General features: G+C 39.8%; 1 protein-coding gene across 3 annotated transcripts in view; it reads right to left on the reverse strand.

Moving 5' to 3' along the window:
• PLCH1 (phospholipase C eta 1) overlaps positions 1–23,732 on the reverse strand; it is a 216,351-nt gene that overhangs the window by 41,689 nt on the left and 150,930 nt on the right. For all 3 annotated transcript variants that reach the window (XM_047728543.1, XM_047728551.1, XM_047728558.1), the window contains 3 exons: positions 17,831–17,924; positions 15,293–15,496; positions 6,421–6,541 (listed from right to left, as the gene is read on the reverse strand). In XM_047728543.1, coding sequence (XP_047584499.1) covers positions 6,421–6,541; positions 15,293–15,496; positions 17,831–17,924 — 419 coding nt within the window. The remainder of the gene's footprint in view (positions 1–6,420; positions 6,542–15,292; positions 15,497–17,830; positions 17,925–23,732) is intronic.

Below are 23,732 nucleotides of genomic sequence, written 5' to 3' on the forward strand. Positions count from 1 at the left end.
GTTTGAACATCATTCCATATTCATTATGTTCTTACAATCCTGGTGACAGTATTTGGGAGAGCTGTGATGATTAAAATGAGAAAGATGGAAGATGCGTTTCTTTTCCTTTTTTTTTTTTTTTTAGATCTTATTTATTTATCTGGGAGAGAGAGAGAGAACAAGCTAGGGGAGTGGCAGGCAGAGGGAAACACAGGCTGCCCATTGAGCAAGGAGCCCAGTGCAGGGCTCAATCCCAGGACTCATGACCTGAGCAGAAGGCAGACACTTAACTGACTGAGCCACGCAGGTGTCCCATGAAAGATGCATTTTTTTAAAAAGATTTTATTTATTTATTTATTTATCTGGCAGATCACAAGTAGGCAGATAGGCAGGCAGAGAGAGAGAGAGAGAGAGAGAAGAGGAAGCAGGCTCCCTGCTGAGCAGAGAGCCCAATGCGGGGCTTGATCCCAGGACCCTGGGATCATGACTTGAGCTGAAGGCAGAGGCTTTAACCCACTGAGCCACCCAGGCACCCCAGAAAGCATTTTTTAAGAAACTCTGCTGACCAAAATTATTTTGCTAGGCATAATGGTTGAACAAAATATCAACCATGTGGGACAACCTCCTTTAATATTTTGCATTTAAAAAAATGGTTCATTCATTATGTCTCTTTTAAAAGAAAAAAAAAGAGGCAATTTTAAGAGAGATAAGCCTAAAGAAAGAAAACTCATATATTGTAATTTTGTCTTATTTATTCAAAAATCTAAAGTAGACAAAAATATATAATGGGGAAAGACAATCTCTTCAATTAATGGCGTTGGGTAAACTGGACAGCTAATGCAAAAGAAAGGAACTTGACCTCTTTCTTAAACCATCCTCAAAAATAAACTCAAAATGGATTAAAGACTAAAGTGTGAGACCTCAAACCACAAAAATCCTAGAAGAGAGCACAGGCAGTAATTTTTCTGACATCACTTATATCAACATTTTTCTAGAAGTCTCCTGAGGCAAGGTAAACAAAAGCAAAAATAAACTATTGGGACTACATGAAATAAAAAGCTTTTCCACAGTGAAGGAAATCATCAACAAAACAAAAGGGGAGAAGGGATTTGCAAGTGATATATCCAAAAAGGGGTTAATATGTAAAAAATATAAAGAACCCATACAACTCAACACCAAGAGTCCTCCAAAAAATCCAATTAAAAAATGGACAAAGGGGAACCTGGGTGGCTCAGTGGGTTAAAGCCTTTGCCTTCAGCTCAGGTCATGATCCCAGGGTCCTGGGCTCTCTGCTCAGCAGGGAGCCTGCTTCCTCTTCTTTCTCTGCCTGCTTCTCTGCCTGCTTGTGATCTCTGTCTGTCAAATAAATAAATAAAATCTTAAAAAAAAAAAAGCTGATTAAAAATGGACAAAGGACCCGAATAGACATTTTCCAAAAAAAGATATACAGTTGGTCAACAGACACATAGAAAGATGCTCAACATCACTATCAGGAAATACAAATCAAAACCACAGGAGACATCACCTTACACCTGCCAGAATGGGTAAAACCGAAAACCCAAGACAAAACAAGCATTGGTGAGGATGTGAAGAAAAAGAAACCCTCCTATGCTATTGGTGGGAATGTAAACTGGTGCAGCTACTATGGAAAACAGTATGAAGGTTCCTCAAAAAGTTAAAAATAGAAATACCATATGATCCAATAATTCCACTACTGGGTATTTACCCCTCAAAAAACCCAAAAACATTAATTCAAAAAGACACAAACCCTTATGTTTATTGGAGCATTATTTACAATAGCCGAGATACAGAAGCAACTTAAGTATCCATTGCATTGTTAGCAAATGGGTAAGGAAGATGTGGTGTGTACAAGTACACACACACACACACACACACACACACATATACACACACATGAATATTATGCAGCCATAACAAAGGAGTAGGTTGTGCCATTTGCAACAACACGGATGGACCTAGAGGGTATTATGCTAAATGAAATAAGACTGAGAAGGACAAATGCCATATGATTTCACTCATATGTGGAATCTAAGAAGAAAACAAATGAATAAACAAACAAAAAGCAGGATCAGCACTATAATACAGAGAATAAACTAATGATTGCCAAAGGGGAGGGGGAGGAGGGGCTGGGCAAACTGGGCAAAGGGTAGTGGGAGGTATGGGTTTCCAGTTATGGAATGAATAAGTCATGGGAATAAAAGGCACAGCAAAGGGCACACAGTCCATGGTATTATAATAACATTGTATGGTAAAAGTAGCTATACTTGTGAGCACGGTATATGTATCAACTTGTCAAATCACTATGTTGTACACCTAAAACTAATGTAACATTGTGCATCAACTACACTCAAATAAAAAAAAAATAAACTTCAGGATAAAAACTTAAATAGATTCCATTTTTAAAAATATCTAAAGACATCTAACAAATCACTAAATACAGATATTTAAAAATATATTATCAGCCCCTGGCTTGAAAATCACTCTGGAGGATAAAATAGCATAATGGAATTTCACGATTTATAGCATCCTATGCCAAACATTTGAAAATCATTTGTATAGAATTATATGCGAATCTTTACTTTCAGAAGAAGCAAGCATTCACTCTCCCCCAGTCCTCAGGTTCCTGTTCAGAGAACATGAAACCCAAGTAGACTGATTGCCAAAGACAGCCTCCGGAGTTGGTGGCCAAGGCAGAAAGGGAACCCGGACTGATCTCTGCTCTTACTCTTCTTCTGACGTTGTTTTTTCTTCAGAGTAAGAAATTATTTCAAATTTAGCTTGCTGGTTTTTTCTACTTCTTTCCTGTCATGTATCTTCTGAAGTAATAGACCATACATATTTTCCAGAGTATATAGCCAATATTTAAATTGGCCCATACATCCATGTAGAGAAAAAAATTTTACTTCTGGGCTTGTATGGCAGCACATGCGTCACAGGAGGGTCTATAACCTCCTGAAATTACATCCTTTCCTCATTAGTAAAACCTGATGCCAAAGGTAATAGAAGAGATGAACCTTTGTAACCAGAGTGGGCTACCTTATTCTGATCTAGTTGTTCTCGTGTCGACATGGACTTTATCCCAGAGTGTTAGAAAGAGAGAAAAACAACGACAAACTAGCAAGAGATTATCTATGCAATCACATCAAGGTGTTCTAACAACGAATTTTTAAATTACCAATCTGTTCATAAAAAAGCCTATTAGGGGCGCCTGGGTGGCTCAGTGGGTTAAAGCCTCTGCCTTCGGCTCGGGTCATGATCCCAGGGTCCTGGGATCGAGCCCCGCATCGGGCTCTCTGCTCAGCAGGGAGCCTGCTTCCTCCTCTCTCTCTGCCTGCCTCTCTGCCTGCTTGTGATCTCTCTCTGTCAAATAAAAAAATAAAAATCTTTAAAATTAAAAAAAAAAAAAAAAAGCCTATTAGAGGGGCACCTGGGTGGCTCAGCGCGTTAAAGCCTCTGCCTTCCGCTCAGGTCGTGATCCCAGGGTCCTGGGATCGAGCCCCATGGCCAGCTCTCTGCTCAGCAGGGAGCCTGCTTCCTCCTCTCTCTCTCTCTCTCTGCCTGCCTCTCTGCCTACTTGTGATCTTTGTCTGTCAAATAAATAAAATCTTTTTTTAAATAAACAAATAAATAAATAAATAAATAAGCCTATTAGTGTCTAATGATACTCAATGTAAAGCAACACTTCTCAACGGGGGACAAGGGGGACCGTGACTCAGTGTTCCCAAAATAGCTATCTGTCAACATCTGAAGACATTTTTGTTGCTCACAATATTGGGGGGAGGGGGAGAATGTGACTGACATTTAGTGTGGAGAAGTCAGGACGCTGTAACCATTTTACAATGCACAAGACAGTTTCCCACAACAAAGAATTATCTGGTTCAAAATGTCAATGGTGCCAAGGCTGAGATACCTGGGTATAAAGAAGGCCTAAGAAAGAAAAGAAAAAGACTGAACTTTTAAAATGTGCTAAACAAGCATTATTAACTTTTCATTTCAAGTGCTTTTCTCCTAAATAGCCCCAAACTTGAAGTAAGCCCCGTCAAACACCCAACTTCACATTTTAGAAAACAATGGCAAAATCACTCCATCAACTTTGCTGAAACTAGCAAAAATGAGGGTAGAAAAGACCTGTCAGTTGATACCATAAACCAAAGCTGCCAGGCAGCATGCATCTCTCATTGCAACAGCATTTTAGCCTCATGGTTAATAAATAAGAAGACCAAATATTAAAAATTTTAAAGGCTATTAACTTTTAAAAAATTAATTTTACAGAATTGTAATTTTGTTTAATTCCAAAAAAATCATTTCTTAGCTGTCTGGTATATTGCAGGCACCTGCTAGGCAAGAAAGAATGAATAAGACATAGCCCCATATTTCCAATGAGCTCATGGTCTTAAAGATTCAAAAGAAGGCAGGAAGCCAACAGTTACAATTGAGTGCTATATAGATATAACAGAAATACGCTCAGGGTGCTAAGAACAGAGAAAGGAGCATTTAAATCAGCTGGTAAATCAGTAAGTCTGACAGAGGGACAGTATCTGAACAGTCTTGAAGGATGGATAAGGATTAGGCAGGTGGAATAATGGGAAGAATGTGCGGGGCAGAGAACAGCACATTGAGGTAGGGAGTTGTGAAAGAACTGGGGTCACTTGGGAACCCAAGAGAAGACAAAGGCAGAATCCCTGCAGAGCAATGATGGAAGACCCTGGGAGAAAGAGAAGAGGCCACGTCCTGAAGGACCTAGAAGACATGACTGCATACCACAGGGAGCTTCTGAAGGACTTTAAGACATACAGCAGCACACTTGTGTTTTCAGAAAGGAAAATATTGCACTGGAGTGGAGAATGACCCAAAGGGAAATGAAAACGGAGAGAAGGCAATGGAGTCAAAAGATAATTTAGGAAGTAGAATTGACAAGAATTGGCTGAATCTAGAATGACTCGGTTTTTGGCTAAAGACCCTGGTAGACAGCGTTACCTCTTACTAAAGGGAAATAGAGCCAGAGGACGTTTGGCAGAACGAAGTGCTGAGTTTGGGTTGGGACGTAAGCTCCGTGATGGTGGAAGTCTTCTCTTTTGTTCAGTGCTGTGGCTCCCTGAACATATTTCAGTGTCCCTGGCTTAGAGCAGGCACCATAAAATACCTGAATAAGTAATGACATGTGCTGATTTTGAGGTACCTATGGGATACATAGGTGAATTTTTACTAAGAATTTTTCTAGGGGCGCCTGGGTGGCTCAGTTGGTTAAGCGTCTGCCTTCAGCTCAGGTCATGATCCCAGGGTCCTAGGATCCAGTCCCATGTCTGGCTCCCTGCTCAGTGGGGAGCCTGCTTCTCCCTCTCCTCCCCATTGTGCTCTCTCTATCTATGTCTCTCTCTCTCTCTCTCAAATACATAAATAAAATCTTAAGAAAAAATTTTTTAAAAAGGAATTTTTCTACATAATTCTGAAACTGAGGGGAAAGTTCTGGACATATAATTAAACAGCCCAAAAGCAGAACAATGGCAATAACTTAAGAAATAGTGACTACTGGAGTGCCTGGGTGGCTCAGTCGGTTGGCTCAGGTCGTGATCCCAGGGTCCTGGGATCAAGTGCCACATCAGGCTCCCTGCTCAGCAGAGAGCCTGCTTCTCCCTCTCCCTCTGCCACTCCCCCTGCTTGTGAGCTCTCTCTCTCTCTCATTCTGTCAAATAAATAAATAAAATCTTAAGAGAAAGGAAGGAAAGAAGAAAGGAAGGAAGGAAGGAAAGAAGGAAGGAAGGAAGGAGGAGGGAGGGAGAGAAGGAAGGAAGGAAGGAAGGAAGAAAGGAAGGAAAGGAAAGGAAAGGAAAGGAAAGGAAGAGAGAAAGAAAGAGTGACAGAGGAATGAGGAAATGGAATAGAAGACCTTAGCCAAAAAAAAAAAAAAAAAGAGTGAGAAACAATGATGGGATAGAGGGTAATGTTATAATAGAAGCCCCCCAAAAAGCAAGTATTAAGGAGAAAAGAGTCACCATTATCCAATGCCAAGAAAGAGTCAAGTGACAAGTCACAGTATATACAGGACACCCAGCAAGGCTAAAAACCTAGCTTTTATTTTACTATATTGTAATATAATATCAATAACCTATTTATCACGTATAGTAACCTATGTTTCCAAACTTTATGAACATTGTAGAAATGCTGAAATCAGTCTTCACAAGAACAAGCTCCAAGGAAGCAATGTCTTGAGACAGAATAGGGTAAGAAATAAATGGAGCATGAGAAAGTACAAACATGGAGCGCATATTTCTTGCTCACAATTCTTTGTTGGGAAGGAAGGAGGGAGCGAGGGTCATAGAAAGGGAGATGAAGACTCCAAGGAAGGGCGTGTGGTTTTGTAGTTGTGGTACATCAGCCAATGCTCTGTGTGCTAGCTTAGCTCCCAAGTGTTGTACTTACTCGTTCTTCACAAAGGCGTGCTTGTTGATGGTCTCCACAACGTCTCTGAAGAGAATTTTTGAAGTCAGAGTATAACCGTGGTGGACCACTGGCTCTCCATCTGGGCCATCCCAACAGTCAACTGCCAAGAACAGAATTTCACATCAACAATGCAAAGTTTTCTGGTGTTTGTTAATATTTCTGGAACTATCAGATAAATATTATTCTATATTATATCAGATAAATATTATCAGATTAAATATTATTATACATGTTATGAGCATGACAAAGATATCAGACAGAGAGATGGCTGTTCTGGCATATTTATCAGAATAAGGAATTAAAGATAATAACAATTTGTTTCTGAGTGTTTATAGTTAACAAAGATGTCATATTCACAAGCGCCCTAGCATTTACCAAGAACGCTCGTTAGAAATTGATCTAAAGCCAATCAAGTACACCCAAGGCTAGTGATACTTCTTAACGGGTTGTTTCTCTAATTTCACTTCTTCATTTTCAGCTTACTCAAGTCTTTTGGTAAATTGCAGTGACCCTCTCAAATCAGTAACAGAATTCTTCATTACCGTTCACTTAAACTCATTATGTTTCTTTTAGATCTTCATTTTATTAATTCTACAGGAGCCATAATATAACACTGACTTCTTAAGTTCAAATCCTCAGGCCCTGCCGAGATTTATGTGAATATAGGTAAATGATTTAATCATTTTAAAGCCTTGCTTTCCCCCACTGAAGGGAAAGAATGGTCGCATTTGCATCATAAGTTTGAGTGATGCCTATGTAAAGCGGCTTGTAATACTACAGGATACATAGCAATTGTGATTGTTATTGATAACACTGATACTGCTCTACGTATAGACAGCCTCACTGGCTGCCAGCTCGAGAAACATGACCACCACCATCCACCCTGACTAGGGATTTGCCTTCCCTGTTTTACACTCGACCACCAGACTGGTCTTTCAAAATGATGCTTTCACCGTGCTGTTCCTTTGCTCAAAAGTCTACTCAGCGCATAACACAGCATTTACTCAGTAGATATATGCTGATTTTATTAATAGCCTACAGCAGGTCCTGCCTGCTTAACACCAAGGTCTCCATCTCTTATGCTAGAGACTGGCTAGCAGCTCCCTCAGCCTGTAACCACTTCCGCCCTGGCACACAGCCGGACTACACTGCCCAAGCCTTCCCTTGCAGTAGGATGTGGCCATTGAAATGTGGGCTGAAATTATGTGCACTGCTTCCACATCTGGGCTGTGAAAACTTGCCCTACACAGTCATCCATGCTCTCTCCTTTTGTGATCACTATAGAAGACATGTGCTGGAGATGGCATGACCCAAGACCCCTAAATCATTGCTTGAAAGACTCACCTATTAGGGACACCTATTTTGGACTTTACATAAGCAAAAAAGAAATTTCAGTTGTTTTAAGGCACAGAGATTTTAGGTTTAACTCTTAAAGGAACTACTGTTGCCTTAATACCTTAGCTCCCGTCTGACAAGTCAAACTTATTTTCTCCTACACCTGACACTCACAGACAGGTTCTTCCATTAGGCGAGTTGCCTCAGAGACAACCCTACCTCCAGGACTCTGCTTCTTTCATTTAAGGTCAACCAAAATGCCCTCTTTCACGCTCCTTATCTAAATCCCAATCAAGGCTAAGCTGGGGTCCCCCATACAACCTTGCCAGTTCTGGTGACATTGCTTTCCATATAGCATAGGCAGGCAACTCTGCTTGCCAGAGCTGAGAAAACTCAAAACTCTAGATCTTACTGCCATGAGTTTTCCCAATTTTTAAAATATTGGGAATGCATCCGTTTTTAAAATCACAACACGAGCCAAACATTCTGCATGCTGGATTTGGCTAATGGAATGCCAGTTAAAACTTTGAGTTTTAATTAGGGCCAGATAGCTCATGACCACACCTGTTCCTTATTTTAGTACTAGCTTCCTCATACATGTGCTTTGTATATTACATCAGGGCACGATCTGTCCATTTTTTCCCTAAAACTTTAAAGCTATTCACCATAACCATTAATAGGATTTGATGGGTAATTTTATGTGTCAACCATGCTAGGCTACAATGCCCAGTTTTTTAATCAAATGCCAGTCTAGATGTTGCTGTAAAGATATTTTTTAGATGTGATTAATATTTAAATCAATAGGCTTTGGGTAAAGTGAATTACTCTCCATAAAGTGTGGGCCTCATCAATCAGTGGAAGGCCTTAAGATGCAAGACTCCCATTTCCTGAAGACGCAATTCTCCCCATGCCTGTAACATCAACTCCTACCTAAGGTTCCAACCTGCTGGTCTGATGTATGTATTTCCGACTGGCACATCTCCATGATCGGGTAAGCCAATTTCTTAAAATCGACCAATCTTTCTTTCGCACTCTCATACATATGAGAGAAATCCTACTAGTTCCATACCCTAATAGAGTTACCTATATTATAATTAAACATTGACTGTTAAATTATCCTTAGGAAGAAAAATGGAAAAGGTAAGAGGAGGAAAAAGGCTAATATCTTTTCAAGGCTGATACCATAGGAATATAGGAAACAAATTTTAAAGATGCTGTTAAGGAGATCCAAGGTTTTGGGATACCAGCATAAAGAGTTGCACTGTTTCTTTGGGCCTACAAATGAGGTAAAACTTATCAAAGACATTTTCTAAGAAGAGAAGCTCCAACTATCTTTTGACATGTTCTTAACATTCTTTAATTTTTCTTTGCATAGAGGTATGGAAAGAAGGAACAGATGTTTCCAATGTAATTTGAGTAATTTAGACCCTGATCTATCCCCCTTGTGGAGGAAAAAGGACATAACAGGGTTTCTCATAAATGAACTAACATCCTCGCAAAAAGAAGGGATGTAGACCAGGCAATGCCATGCCCATTTGATTATCATGTATACAGAAAAGCAGCTGTTAAAACTACATTGGGCATGAAAGAAGATGTTCTTTTGCTAACATTTATAGCATAAGCAGAATATCTGTAGCCGAGGGTGGTGGTGGTTTTTTTTTTTTTTTTAATTTTATTTTTTCAGTGCTCCAAGATTCATTGTTTATGCACCACACCCAGTGCTCCATGCAATATATGCCCTCCTCAATACCCACCACCAGGCTCACCCATTCCCCCCTCTCCAAAACCCTCAGTTTGTTTCTCAGAGTCCACAGTCTCTCATAGTTTGTCTCCCCCGATTTCCCCCCACCCACTTCTCCTCTCCATCTCCCAATGTCCAAGGGTGGTTCTTCTAATGCTCACTTTTTAGATCTATTTCATCACCTGTCTACTAAACGAGGATAACAACATTCCCAAATGGTAACTGGCATCCTAACATGTGGCAGTCACAGCGAGGTTCAAATGACAGTGAAGTTTCCTGTAAGAGCTCATGCTGTAACGGGAATGCTGGCAAGACGAAAATCCTCTAACCAATCCCCCTAGCCACAAAATTACCAGGGGCCTGTTTTTCAATCACGTCACATATTAGAGGTCCCTGGAAGCACTCTGACAAAGGGTTGGTCAGTTCTGCAGTCTAGCCAAGCAGCTAACATGACAGCTTTTCATAATGGAACTTAAAAGCGTTCCATCCTGATAGCCCTCCCAGAGATAACAGGAAAGGGTGTAAACCGATGATAGCAGTGATGCGACATCAGTTCCATAATGAGGGTGAAAATCCCCTGGACAGAACATCCATATTTATTAGGCAACTTGGGCTGAAAATCAAGGGAATAAAAGACCATGTAAAAAATGTTATCCAGTTGATTTGCTGACAAACCCACTTCCCCAAAAAAGACCTGTTAGTCTTCCCCAAGACACTGTGTGTATCCTGACCAAGGACATTCCTGCCGCTGAACTAATGGAGATGGAAAACACAACTTGATCAAACTAGAAGCTCAAAGGTGGAGAGATTCTTCAGGTCACACTACCATGAAGAACCTGTCCGGAATCATTACTCTCTGCCTCTAAGTGCTATGCTCGGCAAAAGCTGCTTCCAAAAAATATCTGTGGGACCTAAAATTTCCAATCCTTGACCTGCTATGTTCTATAAATCAGGTTCTTTATTCCTAACTCTAGTTATTTCAGAGTAAAAACAACTTGATCCAGACCCAAGGTAGATGCCATAGCACTGGTACCTATAAAAACTGGTGTCTCAGGCCCAAGCTTCAGCTGTGAGCTCAGATCTTCAAAGCACAGGGCTCGCAGAAGTTGTCAGGAGAACGCAAAAGATCATGTCATCAAATTCTCAGACTACAGGAACATCTAAATATTCAGATGGTGGTCCCAATCTTGAACCGAGCCAATTCCTTCTTTTAAAACCACCTTCCCCTCAGTGCTTCACTTCACTTTCTCTAGCCTTCCTTCTGAGACCTGATGACCTTCATTTGATCCCTCCTGGGGCTAATCATGCCATGCAATGCTTGCTCCTCCAGAAAGCACATGGACTTCACAGAGAACAGTGGAGTAGGGGAGTTAAATCAACTTGTGTTCAAATCTCCAGTCCCATGCTTCCTAGCTATGGGAACTTGAGCCACTTCACCACTCCAAGTTGGGGGTGTCCTCTCAAGGAGGCTATTCTAGCCCCCTTAGTGTTGTAAGACTCAAATGAGAATGGATGGAAAGCACTCAGTCAGGACCTGGCTCACAAAAGGGGCTGAAATCAGAGTAGTTCCCCTGTTCCTCCACACAGAACATTCAAAGCCAAAGTAATAACCATAATTTTGAATACAACACAGATTCCGGACAAAGCTGATCAAGTCCCTCAGATAAATAGAATTCTTCTCCTCAACAAAAACCTTCCAGAAATAGTAGTCTGACTTCCACTGCCCACTTATAATAGCTTATTCCAATAGCAATAACTTCAAGTAAGCCAAATAATAGGGGAGGGATTTGCGGCTCCAAGCTGATGAGGGAGGTATTGGAGGGACTGCATGTCCTTTAAAGTGACACCAGAGCTGTACATGTTCTCAGTTGGTGTGAGGATCTGGAGCAAGGTAAGCTTTTAGAAAAGGAGAGCCAAGTAGCTTCTAGTACTTTGGTTCTAGTAGCTTCTAGTACTTTGGGTTAGATGTTCTGATTCAGGATAAGGAACTGATCATGGGAATATGGTTAGGCTTGGGTAGGACACTGATTTTTAGAGAGCAAAACCAAAAAAGAGAAGACTGGGTACCTGAAAAACCTGGAAAGCAAAAGAAATACAGCACAGGACACAGAAGTTAAAAAAAATTGCAAAACAGTCTGGAGTTAACAATCACGACACAGAGCCATTACAAGTCATTTTTCCTTCCTTGGCCTCAAAGGACATGTCACCATTTCAAATGATAGGCAACCATCACTATGAATCCAATGAGGGTCTGTGCCCCGGGAACCTCTATGCATGTCACACACGTAAAACTTCTTGAGCACTGAACAAAGGGTTGAATAATGGCTGAGAGCAGGATGTCATCTCGAGACCTTCTAAAAGGTTTTTCTTTATGTTAATATTTTATAAGCATCTTCATTACTCAGTTGCTTAAGCTACTCAATTGTCTGTCACTCATGTCAGTAGACATTCTCTGAACCAACAGCAAAAATGCCAGAGTCTTAAAGCATGAGGTTCCAGGACACTAAATTTGTAGTGGCTCTAATTGTTTTGTATACAGACAGTTTTTAATGCCTGTCCTGTTTTAAAATGTTAATTGACCCTTAGAACATTCCAGAAACTATCTGACAAAGACCCATCCAATTATGAGTCTTATCACCTTACTATTTATTCCTTTCCCCTACACTATTCTCCCCCCAGCACAACACCCCTGTTTTCCACCGCTAACCCCCCCACACCCCCACCAAAAAGTGATTCCCTTTTGCTCCGTGGAATCTCCGTTCCATCACAAATTCCCTTTTATCATCAGACTCTTTGCAGAGTTCACCTTCCACCTCCGAATCTTGATTAACCATCAGCTTGCCTTGGAGGATACCACCTTTATCCACAGGTGCTTTTTTGTATAAATCACAGACCAGGGAGCATGCTCCAGGCCTTTATTGGCACTTTTAAATAACTGTTCTCCTATATTCATTTAAAAATTAATCCCCCCACTTTGGAACCTCACTTTATCCAACTCTACGTTTCTGGCATCTTCCAAGTGCCTTTCCTATAGCATTCTTTTTGCACTTAATTATCTGGTTTACAGTTTTTAATCTCCAACTTCTAATCTTTAAAATTTTTAATAATGAATCTACCTGTCAACATCCTTCATGAGTTAAAAGTCCATGTGGGCAGAGGAGATGCAACATGGGGGGTTAAGGGGGTAGGAGAAGAGTAAATGAAACAAGATGGGATTGGGAGGGAGACAACCATAAGTGACTCATAATCTCACAAAACAAACTGAGGGTTGATGGGGGGAGAGGGGTCGGGAGGGGGGTTGGGGTTATGGACATTGGGGAGGGTATGCTATGGTGAGTGCTGTGAAATGTGTAAACCTGGCGATTCACAGACCTGTACCCCTGGGGATAAAAATATATTATATGTTTAAAAAAATAATAAAATTTAAATTTAAAAAAAAAAAGTCCATGTGGGCAATTTATTCAGTCTCTTAGCTTTAACCTTCCCAATGCTAACAAACTCCTCTCCACTCTTCATTCATGCTCACCCACCATCCGGCCTGGATACAGTCATCACCTGTAACTACATCCAAAATCCCACTCTGTGATGACAATTCTCTGTTCTTATTTTTTGTATGTGTGATGACAACTTTCTCCATCTTTTTATCTCTTGGTTGTCTTACCTCATTTTGTAGTCCCATATTCACCTTTTTTCCTTTCTAAGATGCATGGACCTACTGACTAATTACTTAAAAGAGCTCTCACCAACACCTTGGTGATATTTTATACGACTTAGAAATCTAGAGGCTTGGATCAATTCTATAATCTATCTTCACTGTTCCTATACCTAATCTTTCTCTATCTCTCTAAGATTTTATTTATTTATTTGACATAGAGAAACACACACACAGAGAGGGAACACAAGCAGGGGGAGTGAGGGAGGAAGAAGCAGGCTTCCCGCAGCCCATCGGGGAGCCTGATGTAGGGCTCAATCCCATCACAACTCCAGCCCATATCTAATCTCCTGGGAATGGGATGGGAGGAGTCTAAGCATGCAGATTTTTGTATAACAAAAGGATGGTTTTTAGACTGTTTTTGAAATTAACTAGGATTTCTCCAGTTTATCTTATCAACTCCTTTCCCATTGTTTTTTTTATCTTAAGCCCCCAAACTGACTTCCCCCCACTTTACACTTCGTAAATGATCCTCTCTTCCCAGAGAAAGGAGAGGCAATCAGGCTTAAATACTTTGAAAATCTCAGCCCCCATATCCCATCTAAAAACAGAATCTGTGTCCTCCGTTTCTTCTTCTTCCAAGTCTCAAAACCTCCCCAAACTATATCACCTAGTTTTCCTCAAATGGGAAAAAATGCCAAGTGACTAACCCATAGCAGCTACCCCCACTAGCCTGTCACCAAACCTATCAAAAGATACCTATAACCTTGCAGCTGTCAAATGCAACCAGATTGGATGATTAGTGTTTGCCTTAATTTACTTTGATGTTGCATGGGACGTTTTTGCCCATTTCATTCCTTAGATCCCAGTGACCATTCTGTGTCGTCCCAGTGGTTTCCCCTTGCTCTTCCTGCATGTAACTGCCGGGTCACTTAACTCCTCAGGCCTCATTGCTTGTCCGCTCCTCTCTGTGGGAGATCTTGTACACTTCCAAGACCTTAACTATCACATACAAAACTCAGAACTATGGAATCTTTATCTTGCTGGATCTTTCCATTTTGTTCAGATATAATTATCCAACTGACTGATAAAAACGTCCAAGAGAACGTTACCAAATGACAATAAATTCAGGTGATAGAAAACGTGAATGCTCTTACCCCAGATTCCCTACAGTACGTGGGTGGCACCATTCACTCATTATAGCTCTCACCCTCATTTCCTACATCCTTTATTTCTTGCACCAGGTCCTGCTGAGCTGTCTTCTTTAAAATCGATGCAATCATCTCTCCTCCTCACTTAGTCCAAGTTTTTATAACCCTTCCACGGAATCATTAAGAGCCTTTTCCACCATTTTCATTGCTCTATCTAGCTTCACCCTGTTTCTCTCCACAAACACATATTCTTTAAAAAACAAAAAACTGTCCTCCTACACAAAGACGCATGTGATCTTTCTAAACTACAAGTCTGATCACATCACAGTATGTACTAAGACTTTTCATTGGACCCTTGTTACCAAAGACTAGAATTCCTCAAGCCCTTTAACCCTTTATGATGGACCCAACTTTACTTTCCCAGCCTATTTCTCATCGCATTTTATCTCACACCTTACTCTTCGTAATTCCACTTCTCTACCATGTATGTGATTGGCCTGGTGGAATTCTCACACTGTCCTACCATTTTTAATGGCCACCCATTCTGCCAGACTGTCAGCTCCTTGAAGACAGACACCTGTATCTATGTCCCCACAAGCAAGACCCCATTAGAAATTTAATAAACATTGTTGACTGAGAGACTATAAAGCATCTTGAAAGCAAAGAGTCATCCAGAACTACGTCTGCCACTGTCGAATCAAAAATACCTTTCTAGGAAAACTTTCATTGTCATCCCAATCTTTCGGCAACTGTAGGTGTGCTTCCTAACTTCTGGTTCATCTCCTTGCCTCCTGATTGGACAGTAAGGAGAAGCCAGAGAGCATTACGTGTTAAGAATGACGCTACAATGAGCAGAAAAATGGTTCTGGTTCGTGTGCCTATTTCAAGTCTCCTCTGATTATACTAGACTTGACTGACTTGACTAAAGGCCACGTTCATCAACACTCAGCGGAGCTCAGACAAGGCCCACACCTTCTACACAGCGACAGCCTTCCTGGAGCACCCGGGCATACATGTCCACTTTGGACTGGGAAAGGAGCTGGTCCCCAGTCAGGTATGTGTTGTGAGATGAGGCGATGTAGTAGTTGCACAAGGGCTGATCCATGTCCTGGTACACTTCCTGGTGCAGCGGGTTAAATATGTCACAAGCAGGACTACGCATGAAGTTCGTGAACCCTAGGGAAGAAAAAGACGGTGAAGGACTCTAGCTTTCAAAGCACGGGTACTTACTCAAACCCACTGGGGACAACAGAGGTCAAAGTACGTTCATAGTCATTAGCTTATTTACACTCAGGACAGCTACTGGGAAGAATACTAAAGCAATGAGATTTGCTTCAGGTCAATGAGTGACAAAAACGTAAATACAATGGGAAAATAGTAGTTTAAACATAACCTACAGTCAACTTTTCAAGAATTTTGATTAAGTCCTTGGGAAAGGGCTTACTGCAAAGCCATTCGGTAGCTACTGAACTCAAGCTATGACTGCAGAGCATGATCTAATGGGTGACTGATGCAATGTTCAAGCCATATTGACACAAAGTGCTACGCTGATTGACCAGCAACGTGATAAGTTATTAATTCAAAAAACAGTATTGTTAGGGCCATAGTTGAGGCCGCAGGTCAAAAGTTAGGCACTGCCTAAATTCAGAGTGTGATTATTTGACTATGAAATTGGTTTGAGAAGATGCTGCTAGTAGCTGGCAACTTTTTATGAGTTTAAAATAGTGTCTAAAGATTACACAGAAATACAGAGAGCAAATGGGACAGTTGCCAGAGGGGAAGGGGTAAAGGGCTGGGCAAAATGGGAAGAGGGAGATCTAGGCTTCCAGTTCTGGAACAAACAAGCCACAGGAATACAAGGCACAGCATAAGAAATATAGTCAGTGATACTGTAATAGCAATGTAACAAGACAGACAGTGCCTACACTTGTGGTGAGTATGACATAATATGTAAGTTGTCAAATCACTAAGTTGTACACTCAAAACTAATTTGACATTGCATATCAGCTATACTCAAATAAATAAATAAACAAATATATATAATGTAGAAAATCCTATGAGTTTTCCATAGTTTTTCAAAACAGAACACCTGAGTAGAAGAGGCATTCATCAAAAATGAATAAATATGGGAATGATCTCCAACCACCTAACTGGAATCATCAGGGTAAATTGTTTCAAGTCGTCAAGAATTATGTGGGTAAAACTGTGTCTGTAAATATCCTCTGAGACTCTGGAGAATTTCTTCATTGCCTATCCTTATGTCCATAATGGTCAAATCATGTTTAATCCCATTTTGGGGGATCCCACCAGAGAAAACATGCATTTCTTGGTAACGGAATGGCCTAAATTAGTTTATCCTCTCTAGTTGTTTTAATAATGGTTCTTAATGAAATAAATTTTAAATTATTCCTTTCTCTTAATTACCCTCCACCCCAGGAAGTAAACTGGTGATATCAAAACCCTCTTGTCCACACTGAGTCTGAAAGTAGAGGAGAATAGGAGGTCAACAATCTAAATTAGTAAGATAAACTATGGCTTTGGATGCTCTTGAGGGCAATGGAGTGCCCCAGTGGTCCTCCATTAAGATTGCTGGTTCTGCCTGGGACTTGATCTTCTATTGGGTAGCAGCCTGAAGTTTATTTTCCCACATATTTTAAATAAATATAACTTATACATACATGTAGCTATATTCACATTTATACATAAGATCCCAGAAGCTAATTCTGAATACATAACTGTGGGCGAATTACTTAATTTCTTTGAGAGCCTCACTTTCCTCAACTATGTAATAAAATAGTTGTATTAACAAAATTTGTGGTTCCAATAACCTCTCCACTACTACCAACTAGGGAAAACAAGTTCATGGCCAATATTTTTTAAAAAAACATGTACTTTCAAGTCGCTAGTGTCATAGGTTAGTTATTTTAAAGCCAAATTTCCTTTTTTGCAATTACCAGGTTGAAGCTTTCCAAAATTAGCCATTTGAGAAAAGTCCAAATATTTCTTGAGATCTACCACATGCATGGTGGGATAGAGCTGATTTGCGTGGAGTGGAAAATGCATATCATCATTAGAGATGCAAGAGAAAGAGCAATATCATGGCATCTGTTTTATGGGAAAATATGTTGTATTGTGAGTTTTATTGGAATCATCTGTAATCCGTGAATATCTCCTGATTTTCTAAAAATTTTGCTAGAATTTAACTTAACAAACTGAATTGAGAAATGAGAAATTAAGAACATTGGTTATTTTAAGGGAGGCAAACCCTACAAGATTCTTACCTATGGAGAATGAACTGAGGGTTATTGGAGGGGAGATTGGTAGGGGATGGGGTAACTGGGGGATGGGCATTAAGAAGGGCATGGGATATAATGAGCACTGGGTGTTATAAAGCAACGGATGAATCACGAAATTCTATCCCTCAAACTCATATTACAGTATATGTGAACTAACATGAATTTAAAGAAATCTTGAAAGGGGGAAAAAAAAAGAGAATACTGGTTATTTTACCTTCTATGCCAAGAACATTTTTTGCCTTATTTTCTTCTGAAACTTCAAATTTTCTTACGATGTCAAGACAATATTCTGTTGTCACATTACTCATCTAAACAAAACAGAACATTAGTAAAACACCTACAATTTCATGAGATACTTGCCTCTACACACTTTTTAAGCATTCCTGATACAGAGCAGAGTGATTAAATGAGCAGTGTTTGAGATTACTAGTGTCATAGCAACTTTATCTTTGTGAAATGATCATCTCAATCTTTCCACATTATCTTTCAGATTTAATCAGTGAAAACATCCCTTCAAGTACTAGACAAATGTACTCCATGAAGCAAAATTAATAAAACTGAACCAATATTCAGTGCAAATCCACTGCCAAAATCGACATATTATAAGCTAGTAACTATCTACAAATTAATATTTCCTAGACAAACACTAAAATTTGCCAATCATAAATACAGATAGAAAGAAATTATTCCCTATCAAAACAGAATGCTCTAGGTAAATCCATAAGTGTGGGTGTAGATCTATAGATCTTCCTAGTGAATCACAAGAGCAATCTGCCGTGATGATTCAAGATCACAAAGGTGAGTGAGAGAAAGTAAAACCAGAAAGCTAGGTGAAGCAGCTAGCATAACAAAGAATTCTGGAGCTAGATGGCTCGTGTTCAAATCAGCCCGCTCACATCATTAACAGTGAGATCTTGAACAAGTCACTTACCTTCTCTGTGGCTATCTTATAAGGCAGTTGTGAGAATTAAATTAATTACGATCAACGTGTGACATCAAAAAGGCAGTGTAGCCTACTAAGTCATTCTCAAGGTCGCTGCATGAACATTACATACTCAATGTCACTGGAAAAAGCAAACTCTTCCAGAATAATTTCTTTAATTAAACAGCAACATGCAGGATATGATATTTTGATCAAAATTCCACTGAGCCCCACAGTCTAACAATGACATTTAAAAGTACTAATGAATAGTGATGGAGAAGCTAGTCCTATGAGCCAGGATTTCATACTTCACGGTGTTTTTCAAATAGTCTATTAAGTCTTAGGTTCAATACTTACATTTTAGTGAAATCTAATTTTTCTAAACTGTCTATTTGATAGCCTTTAAACCTTTTGCAGGGGAAGAAAAGCTCCGTTATGCAGCTCTTTTTTGCCTGCTTGCAAAAACAGAGACTGCTTTTTATCCCAAACCAGCTGTGTAATATGCCTAATGCATCCATTGCGTAAATTTCACAACCCTTACTACCTTCAGAGGCTTATATTGCCAGACAACATCAGAAAATACCATAAAAGAAATGAAACCATGCTACCTATAAGAACTCTATTGCCCTACCCAGGCTTGGAGCAGGTCATTAATTTGTCCGCAACATACTAGAAAGGTTTACCACGTACAATCTAAAAAACAAATAATTTCTCACAAAATAAGAAGAGCCAAATTGATAACAACAACAACTAAAATTCATGTGCCATGGGAAGCCTGAGTTTACACTGCAATTACTCGGTTTATGAAGCAATTTGTTCAGACATGTAGGGGTCTTGTCCTGGACTCAGGTAATCTACCTGAGGAGCCCATGGGATCTAAAAAATAAACAACAAAATACCATCATCCTGGGATAGAACTAGTTGGAAATGAGCAGGAACATGTCATTAGTTCAAGATTCAAAGCAGAATGTGTTAACTAAAAGCATCCTATTGGGGAAGTAAATTCGTGCAACTATCAGTAGACATTCTAAGAAGCATACAATTTTCTGGGCAGGATCTAAAAATAAATGTGAGGGGCACCTGGCTGGCTCAGTCAGTTGGGCATCCGACTCTATGGATCTCAGGGTCATGAATTCAAGCCCCATGTTGGGTGTGGAGCCGACTTAAAAAGAACAAAAGAACAGGAAGAAAAAAAATGAAAGGTAATCCATTTCCTATCAAAATTCAAGTATTAAGGATTAACTCGGTGATATACAGTAATATCACATAATAATGAGAAAGGAAATGTATAACTCATTCAGCTTCCATGCTTCCCCCATTCCCTGGTCTAATTTATTAACCTTCCCAATAGCTAACCTTCCCAATAGCAAAATCCTGCATTTTCTACAATGCAATTTTTCAGACCTTACTTAAAAAGATTTTATGAGATTTTGCTGTGTGAATCAGGGTTCAACATAGGTTAATGCCCTGTATGGTTCCTTTCTCCTTGTTTTGTGACATAGCTAATAAGGAAAATAGAAAACAACTTCTCTCTACTCTACTGTTTCCCATGGAGCACATTCATAAGTTTTATTTGGTATCAATATCTGAGCCACTTGCTGTTTCCAACACAGAGGACTGTTCTTTCTATACCAGGCAACAGGTGCTAAAAGAGCTTTAAAAAACCTGAATACAATAATGATTCTTTACCTTTATATAATGCAAGCACTGCTGTGCAGTTTAGAAAGAGCCTTCGTGCGCAAAATCGTAAATAGTTCTTACAAAAGTCTTGTAAACTTGGAATTTTAATCCCCATTTTATAATAGGAAAATTTATGCTAGGGAAGGTTCACTATGTCAAAGTCACAAAACCAACAGAAGGCAGGACCACGGATCTGACTTCAGATCCAAAGCCTTTTCTTTTACACTATACCTATCATCTGGGAGTTCTTTATTTGTACTGAAAAACTGAAATGCTTACTTTCAAAACTGATGGTTTTCTTCAATATAGCTAAAACTACTAAATCTTAACTTCTTAGATTTAGTAGTTGAGATGCCTTTTTTTTTTTTTTTTAAGATTTTTACTTATTTATTGACAGAGAGAGACACAGCGAGAGAGGGAACACTAGCAGGGGGAATGGGAGAGGGAGAAGCAGGCTTCAGGCTAAGCAGGGAGCCCGATGCAGGGCTTGATCCCAGGACCCTGGGACCATGACCTGAGACTCCTGGGATCATAACTGAAGCTGAGCTGAAGGCAGAGGCTTAACCCACAGAGCCACCCAGGCGTCCCCTTTTGAGATGCTTGGAGGTCTGAAGTTAGTTATTGTAGTTTAACTTCTTTGACTAGTCCAGGTTGGATTCCATTCTCCTTTCCTCGTTTGCTGTAATACTTAATCTCATCCAAAAAGACTATCTGGCCCTCATATTAAAGGTCAGCCCACTTCAGATGGACTAGTTATAGAGATCAAAGTCATAGGTCTCTATATCACATATTACTGTTCTGATACTGACTTTTTATCCCCAGGTTGTACAGTATCTAGCAAAGCTTGGACAACGAGTGAGAATTTCAAAACAAAGTCAGAAGTAAATAATTATATTTCTTATAGCTATGATTCCCAAAGCACACCAAACCCAAAAATCATAATGTAACTTGCAGAGAATTTTAATATTGCTAAGCTCTTTTCAATTTACTATTGTCAAAGTAATATATTCATAATTAAATGTCAAAACTAAGATGCTTATGATTGAAAGTAGAACTCCCCCTTCTATACTGAGAACCACTCTCCAGAAAAAACAGTCAACATTTCTAGATATTTCCATTGGAAGGAGTCTTTATATTCCTGATTATGATGATAATGATGATATATATATATTATGATAATGATAATGATACTATTGATACTAATGATACTATTTTGTTTTTATACACTTCAAGCATTGTCTCTTGACTTTTTTATTGTGTTAGATAAAGATTTAGCTCATTTGGGCCTGCAAACTTTCTCCCTCTACCTCTCCACCCAGAATAGCTATTTCTTAATTTTTATTAAATTACTATTTAATGTAGATTATTCTGATTATGCAAATGTTGAACACTGAGTCTATTGTATAGTGATTGTGTTTCTTATAGAATTTTTTCCCAATCTGTTAATTACTGCAATTCCTACCCAATGGTTAATTTCTAGTGTCCCTCTCATAAATTCTTCTTAGTGGCTCTAACGGCTTCTCAGTTACCAAAGGCAACAAATAACCCATGAATTCCAATTTTTTACCCCCTACAAAGGTCCTTCTTCTTCCAGGCTGGTAGGATTCCAGCATTTTATTCAGCTTCAGTTCTGACTTCTTTCTCTGACGCTCCTCAGAGAACGCTTGGAAAGCAAATTACTTCTTGCATGTGTTCTTGTGTACTTGTGTTTTACTCTGCATACACATTCGGTTGACAGATGAGTCAGGTAGAAAATTCTAGGTCAGAAAATGTTGCTCCTATGTTTATGGTTTCTGGAATTGCTGATGAGAAGTCTGATGCCGTACTGATTCTAATCCTTTGACAGGACCTGTTTTTGTTTGTTAATTGGATCAATGTTTCTTTTTTCCTCTCTCTCTCTCTCTCTCTTGCTTTATGTAAACCTCCAGGGTTTCACTTTATCCTTGGCATTGTGAATTCCATTATGATTTATCTCTGTGTGTATCTTTTTTTTTTTTTTTTTTTTTTGAGAGAGAGAGAGTACACGAGTGCAAGGGGCAGGAGGCATGGGGGGGAAGAGGCAGAGAGAGAGAAAGAGAGAGAACCTTAGCAGTCTCCCCACTGAGCACTGAGCCCACCCCAGGCTCAATCTCACCACCCTGAGATCATGACCTGAGCTGAAATCAAGAGTCGGACACTCAGCCGACTTAGCCACCCAGGTGCCTCTCTGTGGATCTTTATATATTCACTGCACTTCACACTCAGTGGCCCTGTCAACCAAGAGAGTTCTAACTTTCCATGCTAACCATTTTTTGTACTATTTATTTTATAATTTCCACCCTTATATTTGTTCTTATCTTTTTCTGCAACTCCGATTATTCAGAGAGTGGACCTTCTGGAGCAATCCACTAATTTCCCTATCTCTTCTTCCTATTATCCTTTTTTTGTGTTTGTTCTACTTTATGGGTGATTTTCTCACTATCTTCCAAGCCATTTATTGAATTTAGTTCTCTGCTCTGCTCTTCCCCTGAACCGTCTTTTCCCAGTGCATATGGCTCTGGCTTCACGGCTGCAGTTTTGTGTTCCATCACTCCGACATTAATAGCAGTTTTTAAGATGTCCTTTTCCCTGCATTGCCTCTATTTCCTCCAAGTTTATCTTGGTCTCTGTATTTTATGGTAGAGGATTTCCTCAAACATGGTAACCTTGCCTTTTTAAAACCCCTTTTTAAAATTATTTAAACATGTATTTAAAACCCAGTCAGTAATAAATGAGTTGGAACCTCTGTATTCCTGGCAGAGCTGACTGACTGGTGGGTTTCATTGGAAAAGTCCCTGGCTGTATTACTTTATTAGATATCTGATGTAAATACCTTCAGGTTTGGGGTTTTTCTTCCTGGAATTGGTGTATTAGTTTCCTAGGGCTGCTGTTAATGGATTACCACAAACTTAGAATTGATTCTCTCACAGTTCTAGAGAACGCAAGTCCAGACTCCAGGTGTTGGCAGGGTCAATTCACTCTGGAGACTCTGAGGGAGAATCTGCTCCACGCCTCTCTCCTCGCATCCGCTGGCTGCTGGCAAAGCTTGGCATTCCTTGGCTTGGGGCTTCACAAGTACAGTCTCTGCCTCCATGGCCTTCTTCTGTATGTCTAGGTTTTCTTTTCTGTCATTTCTAAGAGCACTCATCACTAGACTTAGGGCCCACCCTAAATTTAAAATTTTATCATCTCGACATCCTTAACTTAAGATTACATCTACAAAGACCCTATTTCCAAGTAAGATCACACTCACAGGTATCAGGAGTTAGGACTCGAGATATATCTTCTGGGGCCACTATCCAACCACCATGGCTTATAATATCCTATTTCCTACCTATAATTTCCCCTATATAAATGTGGGAGCAGAGTATTAGAAGAGGGGTATGGTCCTCCCACTTCAATGCACAGAAGTTCACTCTGTCTTTGAACTCATTACCTAGTTCTCTGAAACAAGCCACCCAAAACCTAGACGCTTAAAACAACAACTACTTTTCTT

This window comes from Lutra lutra, chromosome 1 (genome assembly GCF_902655055.1).
Source record: "Lutra lutra chromosome 1, mLutLut1.2, whole genome shotgun sequence".
NCBI classification, from domain to species: Eukaryota; Metazoa; Chordata; class Mammalia; order Carnivora; family Mustelidae; genus Lutra; species Lutra lutra.